The 15,165-nt window shown below is 39.2% G+C and overlaps 1 protein-coding gene across 5 annotated transcripts in view; it reads left to right on the top strand.

The window, feature by feature from the left end:
* Positions 1-15,165, top strand: part of DIP2C (disco interacting protein 2 homolog C) — a 308,123-nt gene that overhangs the window by 219,684 nt on the left and 73,274 nt on the right. For all 5 annotated transcript variants that reach the window (XM_066314645.1, XM_066314638.1, XM_066314623.1 and 2 more), the window contains 7 exons: positions 7,296-7,419; positions 8,643-8,752; positions 10,092-10,194; positions 10,547-10,611; positions 12,406-12,499; positions 12,617-12,736; positions 13,641-13,755. In XM_066314645.1, the coding sequence (XP_066170742.1) occupies positions 7,296-7,419; positions 8,643-8,752; positions 10,092-10,194; positions 10,547-10,611; positions 12,406-12,499; positions 12,617-12,736; positions 13,641-13,755 (731 nt within the window). The remainder of the gene's footprint in view (positions 1-7,295; positions 7,420-8,642; positions 8,753-10,091; positions 10,195-10,546; positions 10,612-12,405; positions 12,500-12,616; positions 12,737-13,640; positions 13,756-15,165) is intronic.

The following is a 15,165-nucleotide window of genomic DNA, read 5'->3' as shown; positions in this document are numbered from 1 at the left end:
CCTAAAGAAGAATTTTTTACAGCCTGGCATTTTAAAATTGAGCAATAATGTTTGCAGCCAGGTAGACTTTTGCATTACAGATTACTCTGCAGACATCTGTACCCACAAGCAAATAGAGGCTTTTGCTTTACCAGCACGTAGATTTTGTGTATATTTCCATTTTTTGTAGCATAACTGGGGTTTTTTTTAAGGTTTTGGCAGGATTTTTTTCCCAGTTCATTATTAGGTGAAGGTCCATCTTGCCTTCCTTTTTCCTTCTGTATCCCACCTTTATGTTGACAGAATACCTAGAATACTCCCAGGACTTCAGGGAATTTGTGACCTGGTATTTGGGATGGATTGTCTGAACGTCCAGCAACCGTGCAGCATTCTCCAGTTTTATTCCCAGAATGCTTCCTAGGGTTTGGCAAGGAAAAATTGGAAATTGGAATTCATGCAGCATGGTTTTGGCTCTTCAGACTTGGGACATCAGATCTAAAATTAAAAACTGAAGTTCCAAACCAACTCTTCATTCTAAGAGCATCAGTCAAAGGTTCTGGAGTCATTGAAACAATAGAACAAGCAGTATTTTTATTTCTCCTCCTTTCTCTGCATTACCATTGCATTGCCCTTATCATCAACACTCCCCAAAATTGTTACAGCTAATCCTCATGCCTTGTTTTACAGGCTCTGTTCTCTCATAATAGTGTCCCTCTCTTCAAATTTGCTTATGCTCCCCAAACATTAGCAAATAATGTCCTAAACAGCATCTCTTCCTTCAGAACTTCCACTTATGTTAATCTTTTCTGAAGCTGGAGTATTACAAATTCTTTCATTGCATGTGTGATATGATGTGAATTGCAAACTGTGTCATAGAATGTGCCGTCAAAGTACGTGAGATGGGAACTTCAACATGTTGAGTTTTAGTTCAAACTGATTTACTATGTCCCTCATGAACATATTTTAAAATAAGGTTTTGATTTCTTTTTCTTTGTATTTTTTAGGTCAATGTTTTTTTCCATTTGATTGGCACCGTGAAAAATATTATTATTCTGCTCTGATACAGTCAGGGGAGCTAATCAGTTTTAATCTAAAAATAACATTTTTGTCCTCCAAGCACTTTCACAGTTATGCTCAGTCACATGCTGTGAACATAGGAAGAAATCTATCCCTCACAGATCTTCATGGCCTCCTTATCATAGGCAGAATTTGTAGCAGGGTGTGTGTGACATGAAAGCATGTAAAAATTAATTTCTCACTCAAAATGCTATTTCCTAGCCTATTAGATTTAATGCTATGCGTGCTTCCAGCAGGCATTTCTGTACTCTTCCAGATGCTGGCTCTCACAATATGATTGGAAGAACTGTGTATTGTCATAGGAAATCTGGAGATACCACTCCAGTGCACTTGAGGGTTTTTTTAAAGAGTGCTTCATACAGGGTAAAAACTGTTTTTCAGGAGCTCTTTTTATTAAATCCTGAAATGTTATTAAAGCTTTAACTGTAGCCTGGCAGGTATATCTCTTCCAAGACAGTGAAATTGTCCCAGTCATGTCTTTCTTTAAAAGAAGAATGCAGGTCCGAAAGAAATACACCTTGACATCTTTCCTAGTGTTTCAGGGCTCAAGGTAAAATGAGCTTTGCTTTCTCTCAGCTTTAGTCATTGTGGGGCTGTAGTGTGCCAGAAACACTGGAGCTCTACATGCTTTTGAACATCTTTTGACAATGCATCTCTTCCTCCCCTGGATTTAAAATACGAATAAAATGTTTTATATGTTCTCTTCAGTGGCATAGTCATCCAGTCCCTCTGAAGAATGTAAGTTGCCTGAGCTCCACCTGAGCCCCTGGTGCACACTGCTGGCCCTGCAAGCCCTGTGCCTGTCCATCCCTCTTCATGCACTTCAGCAGTGGAGCACTAAGAAGTCCTTGCTCAGTTTGCCACAGTGAATCATAGATCCTTTAAAGTCTGTGTTTCCTTATTACTATTTTCAAGTTTAGAAAATGGTAATTCCCTGGAGAGAACAGCATCTTTCATGCAGTGTCCACTGCCAAAAATAACCATTGTCTTGCTTTTATCAAGGTTTTTGGATGTTAAGGTGCTCATACTTGCAGATTTCACATGCAAATTGCTGGCAGATACCAAAGCTGTTGTCTGAGGAGACAGTTAATTTCTTCAACTAAGAGCTGATTATGAAGATTGTGTCTGCACTGTGTTTAATTTTTACTAAGGTCTCTTTAAAAAGAAAAGGTTTCCTTGATGCCTTTTCAGTTTTTGTTCAGAACTGGTGATGCTTGGCCTTTGCATCTGATCATTGCCCTATTTGTTCTTTACCAGCAAATTTCTGTTAGGGTAAGGGCACTGGAGCTCAAATAAGCATTGTAACAGAAAACAAGATTAGTTCAGTCTGTGATGCTCCACCACATAATTCTCATTTTGAAAGCAGTCTGGGATTTGCAAGTGAACAGAAGTAACCTTTATCAGGCCAACCTTTGCACAGGCTGTCTCTTCTTCCTTCCTTATTAGATAAGAACATGCGCTCTCACTCACGGAGACAGGATCATAATTGTTTTCCTTCACACAGATACTCTCACAAAGCATTATAGAAATGACATTACCAGCGTGCTGAAATGCAACCACACGTGGGACTTTTTTTATCCTGACAATGAATTATCACTGCAGCAGGAAGAAGACAATTTGCCTCCAGGTACTGGTGAAAACCTTTAGGGAACCTTTAATAAAAGTCTGTAGAGAACTTTGAATGGCTGCCTACAGCAGAGAGGATTTCGGGCTTGCTTCATCTGAAAGATTGATCTATCTAGGTGTGGGCAGACATAGTCTAAAACTATGCACACCTCATTTTTCATACCCCAGCAAGTGCTGTGCCTTCAAGAAATGTAAAATGATAGTTCCAAAGTCAGCAATTTGTCTCAAACCTCCTGCTACTATACCTCAGCTCTGTGTTTTGCCTTCCACCTGCATTACGTGTCATTTCAAACTGTGACTTGTGGAGGATTTGACAATGAGCATCTCTGGCAAGTCTCTCCCTGCCTGCAGTTGGGGCTGCACTGAGTTGTTTCACCTAGTCCCCACTGGCTCCCTGAGGTTTTTCCTGTGCCCTCAACATTCAGCAATATAAAGTGTTTATGGCAAGTATGGGGTTGCCAAGCAGCAGATTTCCAAAATAGCAAGTAACACTTCTTAGAAACCAGTGTGTCCTGAAAATCTGTTCCCTTTACAGGTAGGACAGTGATTTTATTTGAGAGGGGCAGAGGATTTGTTTGTTTATGGGGTTGGTTGGTTGGTTTTTTTGATTTTTTTTTTGTGGAAGATTATTTGGGTGTGTCTCTTTGCTACTTACAAAATAGTTTTCACCATTGCAACCATTTCATTTCACATTACTCAAAACACAGGCCTTTTGATAGCTTGTCTGTGAAATCTGAAATAATCATTCCTTTTAAAGTGAGTAGCCTTTTTTTGTGGCCCACATGTAAGCTTTGACAGCCTCAGACAAAGGACTGCACTTTTAACTCAAACTTCATTTTTCAAACACAAGTTTTGCCTGAGAACCTCACTGTTCTGGGCCTGTCATGCTGAGGTATGAGGAGCAGCAAATACTGTCATGTTTACATGGTTAGGTGTGTAAGTAACACTGTGTGTCTGCAGGATGTATAAAGATATCAGATCTTCCATCTCCTGGCTGTCAGTCCAGTATCCCAACACCACTTGTTAAAAACAAGTTCTTCTGTGGGGCACCCATTATCGCAGAGGCACTTACATGGGGCGAGGGATGTCAGCTCTTTCTTCGTGTCTCTGTTCTCTGCAGTAGTTTTAGATTCTGGGTAGGATGGAGCCACCAGAAGCAGGCAGAAGGTGAGGATGACTAGTTTTGAGATGTGAGAGACTGAGAATGAAGGTGGAATTGATGGACATCAAGTAGACTTCCAGAAAGCTTCATTGGGTTCATACTGCAAAATCCTCAACTGGAACTCTTGTGGCCCTTGAGAACAGTGTCTTTCATAGCACCTCTGCTTCAGCATCTTGATTTGCCTTTGTCTTGCAAGGCAGGATTTAGTATGGCCACCAAAGTGTGGTGTGGGATTTGAAAGTCTGTAAAGCACACTGCCCATGCCTGGTGAAATTCTTCCAATCTCCTGTGGCAGTGTTGCATCACATGATTGTTCAGTCATGTTTTCCTTAAAACTGAAAGAATATCTGTACGTAGTCTGTTATTACAAACTGTTATATGTGAATAAATTGTATTAAGAAATCTCTTTAAGAAGTCTCTCTTAATTAAGAAGTCTCTCTTAGACTGTCTTTAAGACAGTTGATACGGCACTGAGGGAAAGTGTAGTCATTCTTTCTTGTGTTATCTAAAAAACTCTACACTCTTAATACAAGTTTCTTTTTCTTGTTGTTTTGTTTTGCTGTGAGACAAGTTTGACAAGTGATTTCTTAGCTGATGCATCCCCCAGGGCAATGTGTGCTGATGCTCAAGGGTCCACACTTTCTACTGCTTTCCTTATATTAGATTTCTTAATGGAATTTTTTGGGTTAATTTCTGTTTACAAAGTTCTGCATTAAATGGAATTTCATTGCTTGAGAATTGGCATTTTCTTGATATAGTGGTGAAACAGTTTGTAGCAGTCTTTTATAGGATATACAGTTACAACAACATTGTAATTTAAAATTGTTTTAAAAATCAATGCTATTGCTGCATTCAGTTATAAAATTTATATGCCTTTTTAAAATTGGTAGTTAGATTTCATACATAATTAGTAAGCATTTATTAGATTAAATTTAATAGGAAATTCTGAGCAATGATAGTATGAATCTGATATTTTAAGGACCTCATGACCTCCCTTTATAGATGATAGAGTAGCAGGTCTCAGAAGCTGTCTTGACCAAGGGGTGTTGTTCTCCATGGAGCACTCCAGCATTCCTCTTCCTGCCATTCCTTCTGAGGGACCCTCAGGAGAGCCTTCCGTCCTGCACTGTTCAGGCACCCACGTTTCCTTCCTCTGAGCAGACTCTAAGAGTGGAGACAGGTCTCATCCTCATGTAGAACCAGGATTAAATCTGGCTAAGTGCTTGTCCTGTAGGTTTGACAACAGAGATGTGGACCAGCTGACATGAGGGTCAGTAAGGACAGTAATTAATACTCGACAAAGCCCATTAAGTCCTGGAAGCCCCACTGGTGCAGGTGTGGTGGGGCCAACAACATGCTCCCCACAGTGTTGTTCATGGAGACACCAGAGTATTAGTCTCTGTTGTTCAAAGAATAGTCTCATTGTCTGGTTTTATATGGGCAAAGATGATATACAAGCTTAAGTTTAAAAAGCTTTGCTGAAAAATACCTTTTAATTTTCTCCTGGTTTTATAAGCATTCTGGCTATAGTAAGCAGCTGTAAATACAATAATTCTGAATAGAAGGAGTTATATAGCATAAACTTTGACAGATCAGTTAATTGTCTCACATTGCTTGCTCAGCTATCAAAGTTCTGATAATTGGCTGCTGTATACATATTTTGAGGTGGTATGGAAAAGTAAGCTTTTGCTTTTCCTCTGTTCTCATTGCTTCTCCATTTTAGATGGTTTTATTTGACTACATAAAAATTGCATTAAGAATTACTCAGTTAGGCTCTTGGGCTTTCTTTCCATCATACAATTTTGCTTTGAATAAATCAATAGATGAAGGCAACTGTTCTGTATTTCTGGTTGTTTCCATGGTTGAGTGTGCTCTATGGTTGATTTGAAAGATACTTTAATTTGATCTTGTGAATCTCTTTAGGCGGTTTTCAGTAGAGTAATTCTGTGAAGAAAGGGTTAATATTTCTATGTGCATTTACATGTAGGACTTTGCTCTGACTGGGAGCCTGGTGGATAGATGTAAAGTTCATAAAAGAATAATGACAAGACTCTATACATAAAGCAGACATAATGCTGTAGAAGCAGAGCATCTCCTAAAGAACAGCTATGGCCTAGACTGGGAAATCATTACATGACTTTTAATCTCACTGCTTCTATCCCCTTGATGAAAGTAAAATGTAATGAGCTTACTCTAATGGGCACTTGACTGTATGTAGTGCTCCTGAAACGTGCCTGTAACTACTCAATGAAATGGTTATTGATAAATCAGGTTAGATCAATATAAATAGGGAAACTCTCACCACTGTACACCCATCATAACATCCTAATAGTTGAAAGCTTTCTCCAGGTGGAAGCATCTGTAGTCCATATTATTTCCTAGAATTGTCACAAAATCACAGAATGGTTGAGGTTGGCAGAGATGTGCAAAGGTGACCTAGTCCAGTTTCCCTGCTCAAACAGGGTGCTCAGGATCCTTGGTAGCTTTTGGATATCTCTAAGTATGGAAACTCTACAACCTCTGTGTGTGTTTTGTGCCAGTCACCCTCCCAGTAAAAAGGTATTTCCTGATTGTCAGAGAGAACATCCTCTGTTTTGGTTTAAGTCCATTGTCTCTTGTCCCATTGCTGGGCAAAGTAAGAAAAGAACCTGGCTCATTTTCTTCACACCCTCCCTTCAGGTGTTTGTATACATTGGTTAGGTCCCTCCCTAAGCATTCTCTTCCTGAGGCTCAGCAGTCCCAGCTCTCACTCTTTCCTCATAGGAGAGATGCTCCAGTCCCTTAATTATCATAGTGACCCATTGCTGACTCTCTCCAGTAGCTCTGTCTTCTACTTGGAAGCCCAGAACTGGTCCCAGCCCTGGACATGTGCCTCACTGGTTCTGAAGGCAAGGATCACCTTCCTCAGCCTGCTGGAAGTGCTTTGCCTGGCACAGCTCAGGATGCCATTTGCCTTCCTTGTGCCAGGGCACATTGCTGCTTCACACTCAGCTTGCTGTCCACCAGGACCCCCGGGTTCTTTACCAAAAAGCTGCTCTCCAGACCTTTTTGGGACGGGGGGTTGTTCCTCCACCGGTGCAGGACTTTGAATTTGCCTTTGGTGAACTTTATGAGGGCCCTGTCTGGCCATTTCTCTGGGGATCCCTCTGGATGGAACAACCCTCTGTCAGATCAGCTTTCCTCTCAGCCACTTGTCATTTCTGAAGAGATGCAAGAGCAGATGCCATCTGATGGTTTCCACTGTCTTTATGATTTATGCTGCTACAAACAAGAGGATATCTAGCTTGTGGAATTCCTTTGTCAATGTACAGATGAGTTTTGATAGTCACCTAAAAAAAATCAATTTAAAGGAAACAGACTGTTTCCATCTCAAGATAATGTGCCCAAGGACAAAAATTATTTCAGCTTGTAATCACTTCTAATCAATTCTGTGTGTTTTGTCATCTCTTAGGATGCAGGAAGTCAACAAATAGGCTTTTTGCTTGGAAGCTGTGGAGTTACCGTGGCCTTGACCAGCGATGCATGCCATAAAGGACTGCCTAAAAGCCCCACAGGGGAGATACCACAGTTTAAAGGTAATCTAACCCTACTTTATCGTGGCTGTCACAGGTTATTTACTACAACAAACTGCACCTGTTTAGTGGGTGAGGGTCAGGCCCCTGATGAGACACTTGCCACAGGAGCTGCTGGGACACTGCAGTCCTGGTGTGTCACTGCTGGCAGTGATGGCTGCGCCAGCCTTGGGGATGGAGAGCAGCACCAGTGCTCCCAGTGCAGTTCTCTGCTAGCTCAGCCAGGCTGCTGAGATCATCTGTGCCCACAAAAATTGAAGCAACAGACTTAAGACTGTAGTAACTTCTGACAGGGGAGTGTTAATGAAACTGCTTGGGTCAGTAACAGCTTAAACTGCCCAGCCATTCCCTCAGGCACTGCCTAAAAAGACCTCAGTTGCTGTGTTAAGGAAGCAGTTTGTCTTGGTTTGAAAAGACAGGTGTCTGCTAAGGAGGGCGGGAGCCTCCCTTGGAATGGAGAATGTGAACCCCACCCCTCCTCAGAATTTTTATAATTTTGAAATTAAGGGGCTCTCAGGCAAAGATATGGGAATAGGAATAACAGGTCTTTACTAGGAAAATTCAAATAAAAATGTAGTAGTACAAAAAAGCAAACAAAAAAGGAAACACTGACAGTCAGAATACAACATGGCACCCTGTTCGTCAGGGTGTTGGTAGAAGTCCAGCTATGTCCTCCTGGAGTGACAGATATGGTCCTGTTAGAGTAGAGATGATCCTGTAGAAGGATGTAGTTTTCCTCTGAAGGTCCAGTGGTGGAGAGATGGGTCTGTATTCCTCTGGGCATCCAGTGGAAAAGGCTGCTCTGGTGTTCTGAATCTCAGATTTTATCCAGGTAGGAATGCTTGGCTCCTCCCCCTGGGTGCAGCATCTCCCCATGGGATGATGTAATTTTATCAGTCATGCAGTGAGCCTCAATGGCCCATTAACAGCAGGTATCCCCCTGGAGGGATAATAAAGAAAATACTAGTCGTGGAAAATAAAGAACTCTGCTCCAACTGGTTTTAACAGATGGTAATAGAATACATACTTTTGGTTACACCTTACATGGCAACCTAAGACACAGTTCTGCAGAATCTTCTTTCCCATACTACACTGAGATTCAAAGGAAGCAATGTTTAGGTAATGATGATGCGGACTTTTCAAGAATAAAACTCTGGCAGGGAAGGCTTTTGTCTTGTCTTATCCAGCAGAAATTTAACAAAAGCTGGCTTTTGTTTGTACCTCAGGCTGGCCAAAGCTGCTGTGGTTTGTCACAGAGTCTAAACACCTCTCCAAGCCACCTCGTGACTGGTTCCCACACATCAAGGATGCCAACAATGACACAGCTTACATTGAGGTGAGTTAATGAAGATGCATCTTCTCCTCAGATCATTACATATGGTACTTCTGGATTAGGTAAACATCATTATTCATTCAGTAGTCACAGAAGCAAAAAACATCCTGGTTTAGCTTGTTAATAAGTAATGTTTTCTAATAAATTCGACCAATACTGATTTCAGAAAAGTCAATGGAATGTTAAATTGTATTTTGGGTGTTTCTAACATTAATGTTTTTAAGTGGCTGCTGCAGTTATATTTCATTTGCCTTGAGCAATCTTGGTTCTGTTCAGTGTGGGCTTGCCCACTAGCTTTGAGATGGATAGATGACAAGGTTCACAGTGAAGCTTCAGTTCTTGTATCACAACCTTCAGATCATTTGAAAGAGATAGAATTTCTTGTTCAAATGCTTGCCTGTCTCTTACTGCTTTATGAGTCACACTGCCTACAACGGAACAGCATCAGGAAGGGAAAGTTAGCAATGCTGTTGAATTTAATTTTCTTCCTTTTATCCCCATCATTTTCTCTCCCTTCTGCATAGACTCAAATGTTTTGAATTCAGTTGTGTTAATGTTCAATTTAAATGATTCTTCAAAGGGACTAGGTGCAAGTGAATGGACCAAAGGTGTTTCCTGTCTTTGTGCATTCAGGGCACTGGGCTAGAGAAGCAGAGATGTCTTCAGTCTCAATCTTGCTGATTATCTTCATCATGGAGAAAGATAAATGTTTCATTTATTATCTGCTACTGATAGTTCTCAGCCACTTACATAAAGTTACAAAAAATATTTCAGTAATCACCAATGGCCTCCCACCTCTTTTCTGCTGCTTTTTTATGAGTCTCATATTCTTCTGATCAAAGGGCTTGTGTCTCTCAGACTGTATACATATAGATTATTATCACAGCACCCAGCAAGGATTCTGCAGTCAGCTCTTATCACATGCCTTATAAGATGCAAAAGGGAGAAGCTGGGGTTTAGTGGTTGGCCCATAAAATCTAACATGTAAACACTGAACAGACTGAACTAGGTTATTCTCTGCTAAATCTAGCCAGTCCATTAGTCACTGACATGATCAGAATTGTTAGAGTTATGTTTTCATAATGCCCATTTTTCAAACAACACATGTATTTCAGATACCAAACCTGGGAATCTCCAGTCAAAAGAGAAAGCCTATCTGAAAAAAAAGCACCTTTTTAACAAAGAAATGCCTCCAAAACTCCCCAATACTGCTGTCTTCTTAAAATAGAGTCATTAGATGTGTCCATCATTCACCTGCAGAGGAAACACTTTAAAACAGCTATTAAATAATGGAAATAGGGCAATTATAGCACACTGACTTTACCTGCTCATTTTTTTTTAGTACAAAACATGTAAAGATGGAAGTGTGCTTGGGGTAACTGTGACAAGGATTGCACTGCTGACACACTGCCAAGCTCTGACCCAGGCATGTGGATACACAGAAGGTATGAAGTGCACTCCCCTTGCATCATCCTTAAAATCAAGTGGGGATTGTAATTAATTTCTCATCAGTCTCCTATATTTTTTTCTTTTACACAGTTCAGTGCCAAAGGCTTCTAGATTTAAAAACTTTTTTTTTTCATTTGTTTCAGGAAATATGTTCATGTTTAAAATATCTATAGGAGAGGTACAAATAATGTCTTAACCGATATAAATCCTGCAGTAGAGATTTACTTTGAAAGTTAACCTTTGAGGTCATCAGTCATGTTATACTGAAGCTTCCTTCCCTTCAGTAGGTTTGCCTTGGGTCAGTGCCATGTTCTAAAAAATAAATTCTGCTTTGTTTTTGTTGGACAGCTGAAACAATTGTGAATGTACTAGATTTCAAGAAGGATGTTGGTTTATGGCATGGGATTCTTACAGTAAGTATGTTTTTTTATTCTATCTGAGTATTTGAAAATAAACTGACTTAATATGCTTAGTGCTGTCACAAGCTGGGATGTCCTACAGTTTCTTCTAATAGAATTTTTTCTGCTTTGAAAGCAAAATAAATGTCATTTAAACTCATGATCTTCTCCTAGTGCACTTACCCATAATCAGTGTGGTAAAGATGTCAGTGTATTTTTATGTATCATGTCAAATACTGTGATTGCATTCTTATCATGTTTCTCACCAATATGAGATTTTGAGATCAAACTTTATAGCAGAAACAAATCAAATTAGTACTTACCTCTGTAGGGATACTATCCAGTGGCATAGTTCTATTGTCCCTGACTAGCTTCCCTGTCTAAACTCCCACCAACAGATGTTTTAGCTAACATTAAGGATTCCCACTACTTTAAATTGAGTTAATTTTCTACTTAATGTTGGAATGTCTTCCTCAATTGACATGGGAAACAATTGGCATATTTTTAAGGGTTGCTTCTTAAGGTGCTGTTGCCATCAGTGACTGACAAAATGTTTAGTATTCACTGATCGTTTTAAGAACAGTCAAGTCTTGAAGGGTCATTGTTTGGGGGTCCCATGGTTTTTGGGGGTCCCCAGGATTCCCAGTGATCTGATATGTTTTTCCCATGCAGTGTTTTACTGCTCTTATAACCAAAGTGCAGTAATAACGTTTCTGATGAAGAAACTATTAGGCTTAACACCCGTAAGTATCTCATGGTAAAAAGCCATCTTTATCACTGTTTGAAAACAAGTATCTAGGGTTCCTTTACTATTAATCTTGTTCTGAACTTCATTTTTTCCAGTACTTGCCTGTTTTCTGTACCTGTGCTTGTGCCAGACTGAAAGGAGAACTATCTTTTGGAGTTCTCCAAATGTTTAGATGACTAATCCACTGGGACACTTAACCTTTCTTAAGCCTAGGTTTTCCAAAACAAATACTGTATTTAACCTGAGCTGCTATGAGGGGAGGCATGTTGCCCTCAAGAGATATTTCTAAATGGCAACAGAAGTAAAGCAGCAGCTCATTTACAGGCTGTTTTCTTAACACTGAGAAATCACTGGTGCAATTGATGGGCTCAGACTGAGAGATCAGCTTTGGATTTGTCATTGGTTTCACTCAGCTGCTTTTTCTAAACTTCCTGGAACTTTTCATGACCTTGTTGAAAATACTGGAATTAGCTCACCTGGAGAGGGACTAAAACCTCCTTTATGTATTTTCTATTAAAATAAATTGATTTCTACTTAGTCTAGTATTTCAATTTCTTTGTCTCCTGTCTTTTAAATAATTTGTGCCCCACTACCATTGGTAGCTTTTAGTCTTCTCAGAGATGGATTTCCTTAGACAGATATCTTTATGCTTTTGTACTTTTTAGTACAGTGTTCATATATATGTGGCAGTTTATTAAGCTTAGGGATAATGTTAACCTACATAGCAAACATGCAGACATTCTTCACCTAATGGTTTGTTTTTGTTTTTTTTTTCATTTTTTTCTATTTAGAGTGAATCTCTGAATATGAATAGAAAGAAAATGTTTCTTTTCAGTACTGCATAAAAGTTACGATCAGATTAGTCTAAATCCTTAATTAAAGCATTGGCAAATGGGTGTCTGTTTCATCCTAATGTAGGTACCTAGATAGGAAAAGATGAATGCCATCACTGACAATAAAATAAGCACAGAGTGATTTGCATAGATTCACCTGCCCATAACACAATATGAATAGTTGTGCCACAATTTTTGTATAAAACCCTTTTATATTTTTGATTTCAGAGTGTCATGAACATGATGCATGTCATAAGTATTCCATACTCCTTAATGAAAGTGAATCCACTGTCATGGATACAAAAAGTCTGTCAGTACAAAGGTAAGGAACAGGAATATATGAAAGTTTGTTTGATAGTCAAAATCAAAATTGCAAATTAATAACACAGCCGTCTAGCTTTTATATGGTGTGTTAGTAATTTTCTCATTGCTGTTGCAGCAAAAGTTGCCTGTGTGAAGTCCAGAGACATGCACTGGGCGTTGGTGGCACACCGAGACCAGAGGGACATCAACCTCTCCTCGCTGCGGATGCTGATTGTGGCTGATGGGGCAAACCCCTGTAAGCTCTGCTGCTCCAGTGCAGGGGAGAACACGATGGGGTTTCTCTCTTGCATTTGAAGCTTCAATTTTCAGCCATCTTAGCTAAAATATTTGCAAAATGTGCAGTTTATCTACTGCAAACCGCGTGATATTTATGGAAACAGTAATCAGTTTGGGATTTTTTTCAAAGTGTATTTTTCTTTAGCTCATCCCAAAACAAACTTGATATTCCATATAAGTTACAGTAAATCCAGTTTTGTTTAAGATCACAGTCATGTATAAAAACTGAATCTATAAAAGTTGAAGCAAGGAAGACCTTAAGCCATAGAAAAGATCAGAACATTTCCTCTGAATGGTGGTTCTCAGATGCAGAAATAACAGAATTTTAGGGGAATACTTATGCTACTCTAGGGAAACACATCTGAATCACTTAATGACAATTAACAGCATGAGCTGTTTCTCTGTATTATTTAAGATACCAGCTTGTTTGTAGTAGTTTGCTTGGAATTTCTGAAATACATTCAGAAATTTATTTCAGAATAAAAGGTGATCTGCTTGTTTGTAGTAGTTTTCTTGGAGTTTCTGAAATAAATCCTTAATTTCCCTTATCCAGAAAAACAACACTGCAAAGAAATTGATACTGTAAATCTAGCAGTAGTGGTTTTCTATCTAAGCATAATGAAAAGATTTCATGTTCAAAAATGAGTCTTTATTCCCTGTATGCATATGCACAGCTGAATATATCATATATATTTATATGTAGTTGTAGCAGCTCTGATGAATTTCCCAGTGGACATGGATCCTTTTAAATTGATTTTTCTTGAAAAGCCTATATATTAAACAGTAAATTTGCAGTTTGAATAGCATCACTTCAGAAATCAAATTATTTTTCTCCTCTGATTGGTTTTTTTTCTTTACCCTAGGGTCCATTTCTTCCTGTGATGCATTTCTCAATGTCTTCCAAAGTAAAGGTCTAAGGCAAGAGGTCATTTGTCCCTGTGCTAGTTCACCAGAAGCTCTCACTGTGGCTATTCGAAGGTATGTGTTGCATCACTGAAAACAGACCCACTGAATGTGTATATCTGAAAATATGTGTGGTAATTCAAAAAAAAAAAAACAGAAGAAAAATATTTAAATATGAATCTACATATTTAACTTCTGTATTGTATGTATAGTTTGAAATTTGTTTATGTCCAAGGAAGACATACAAGAAGAATTTTTAGAGTAATGATTTAACTTCAGAATGCTTTGTGGCTCCCATTGCTATAATTTTGTCTAATTTAAAATTAAATAAATTGAAATGCAAAAGCAAATTCTGTAAATAAAAATGTAAAAATACCACTGTAAGCATAAAATTAATTAAATGAGAGAATTAAGTGGAATTGCCATTGAGGGAAATCGTATTCTTGAGTACTCTGTTTAGAGAGAGGGATGACGTTCTGCAGGTTGTTTTTGGCTGACAGGCACTTTTTACCCATTCAGACATTAAGTAGTCAACTCGAAATGCTCTTTGAGTCTGAGGGATTTGTGACTAGAAATAAAATAGATAAATTCCACTAAAACTGCTAAATGCTACTAAAACCGTTAAGCGTTATGTATATACAATCACAGTGTTGTTCAGGTTGGAAAAGACCTTTAAGATCATTGAATCCAACCATTGACCCAGCACTGCAAAGCCTTCACTAAACTGTGTCCCTGAGTGCCACTTCCATACATCTTTTAAATACCCAAGGATACTGTCCCAGCCTCTTCCCTGGGCAGCCTGTTCCAATACTTCATGACCCTTTGGGTGAAGAAATTTTTCCCAATATCCAATAAAAACCTCCCTTGGCGCAATTTGAGGCCGTTTCCTCTTGTTCTGTCACTTGTTACTTGAGAGAAAAGACCCACCTGGCTGCAGCCTGCTTTCAGGGCGTGGTAGGGAGTAATAAGGTCCCCTCTGAGCCTCTTTTTCTCCAGGCTGAGCACCCTCAGACTCTCATAAGACTTTACTCTAGCAGCAGTATCCTGTCAGGAGTGCTGTAGCACACAGTAAATGGTGTAAGGTATTGTCTGTTTTGGCAGAGTTTTCCAGAAATTTTACATTGAACAGTAAGTGCTTTGTTTTTAAATTCGTGTTTCTGCAGCCAATTCTAATTGTTTCTCATGTTAGAACATGCAGTATGAATGTGTAAAGCACTAAAATAGCATTAAGTAGAATACTTCCTGCCACAAATTCCTAAATGCACCATCCAAGTGAAATTTAACTAGATTTTCAATTAGCTTTCCAACAGAACATTTACAGGAAGAAGGACACAAGGCCAAGAGTGTGGTTGATTTTCAGCCACCTTATTATTAGTTTAGAACATCTGAAAGCAATCCATCAGAGACTTACCCTGTCCAGTTTAGTTGTCTTTCTGTGAACTAGGATTTCAGAGAGCCCTTCATTGAATTCCACTAGCCTATTCT

Source organism: Sylvia atricapilla, chromosome 1 (assembly GCF_009819655.1).
Source record: "Sylvia atricapilla isolate bSylAtr1 chromosome 1, bSylAtr1.pri, whole genome shotgun sequence".
Lineage (NCBI taxonomy): Eukaryota > Metazoa > Chordata > Aves > Passeriformes > Sylviidae > Sylvia > Sylvia atricapilla.
This window is presented reverse-complemented; position numbering and strand designations above follow the sequence as displayed.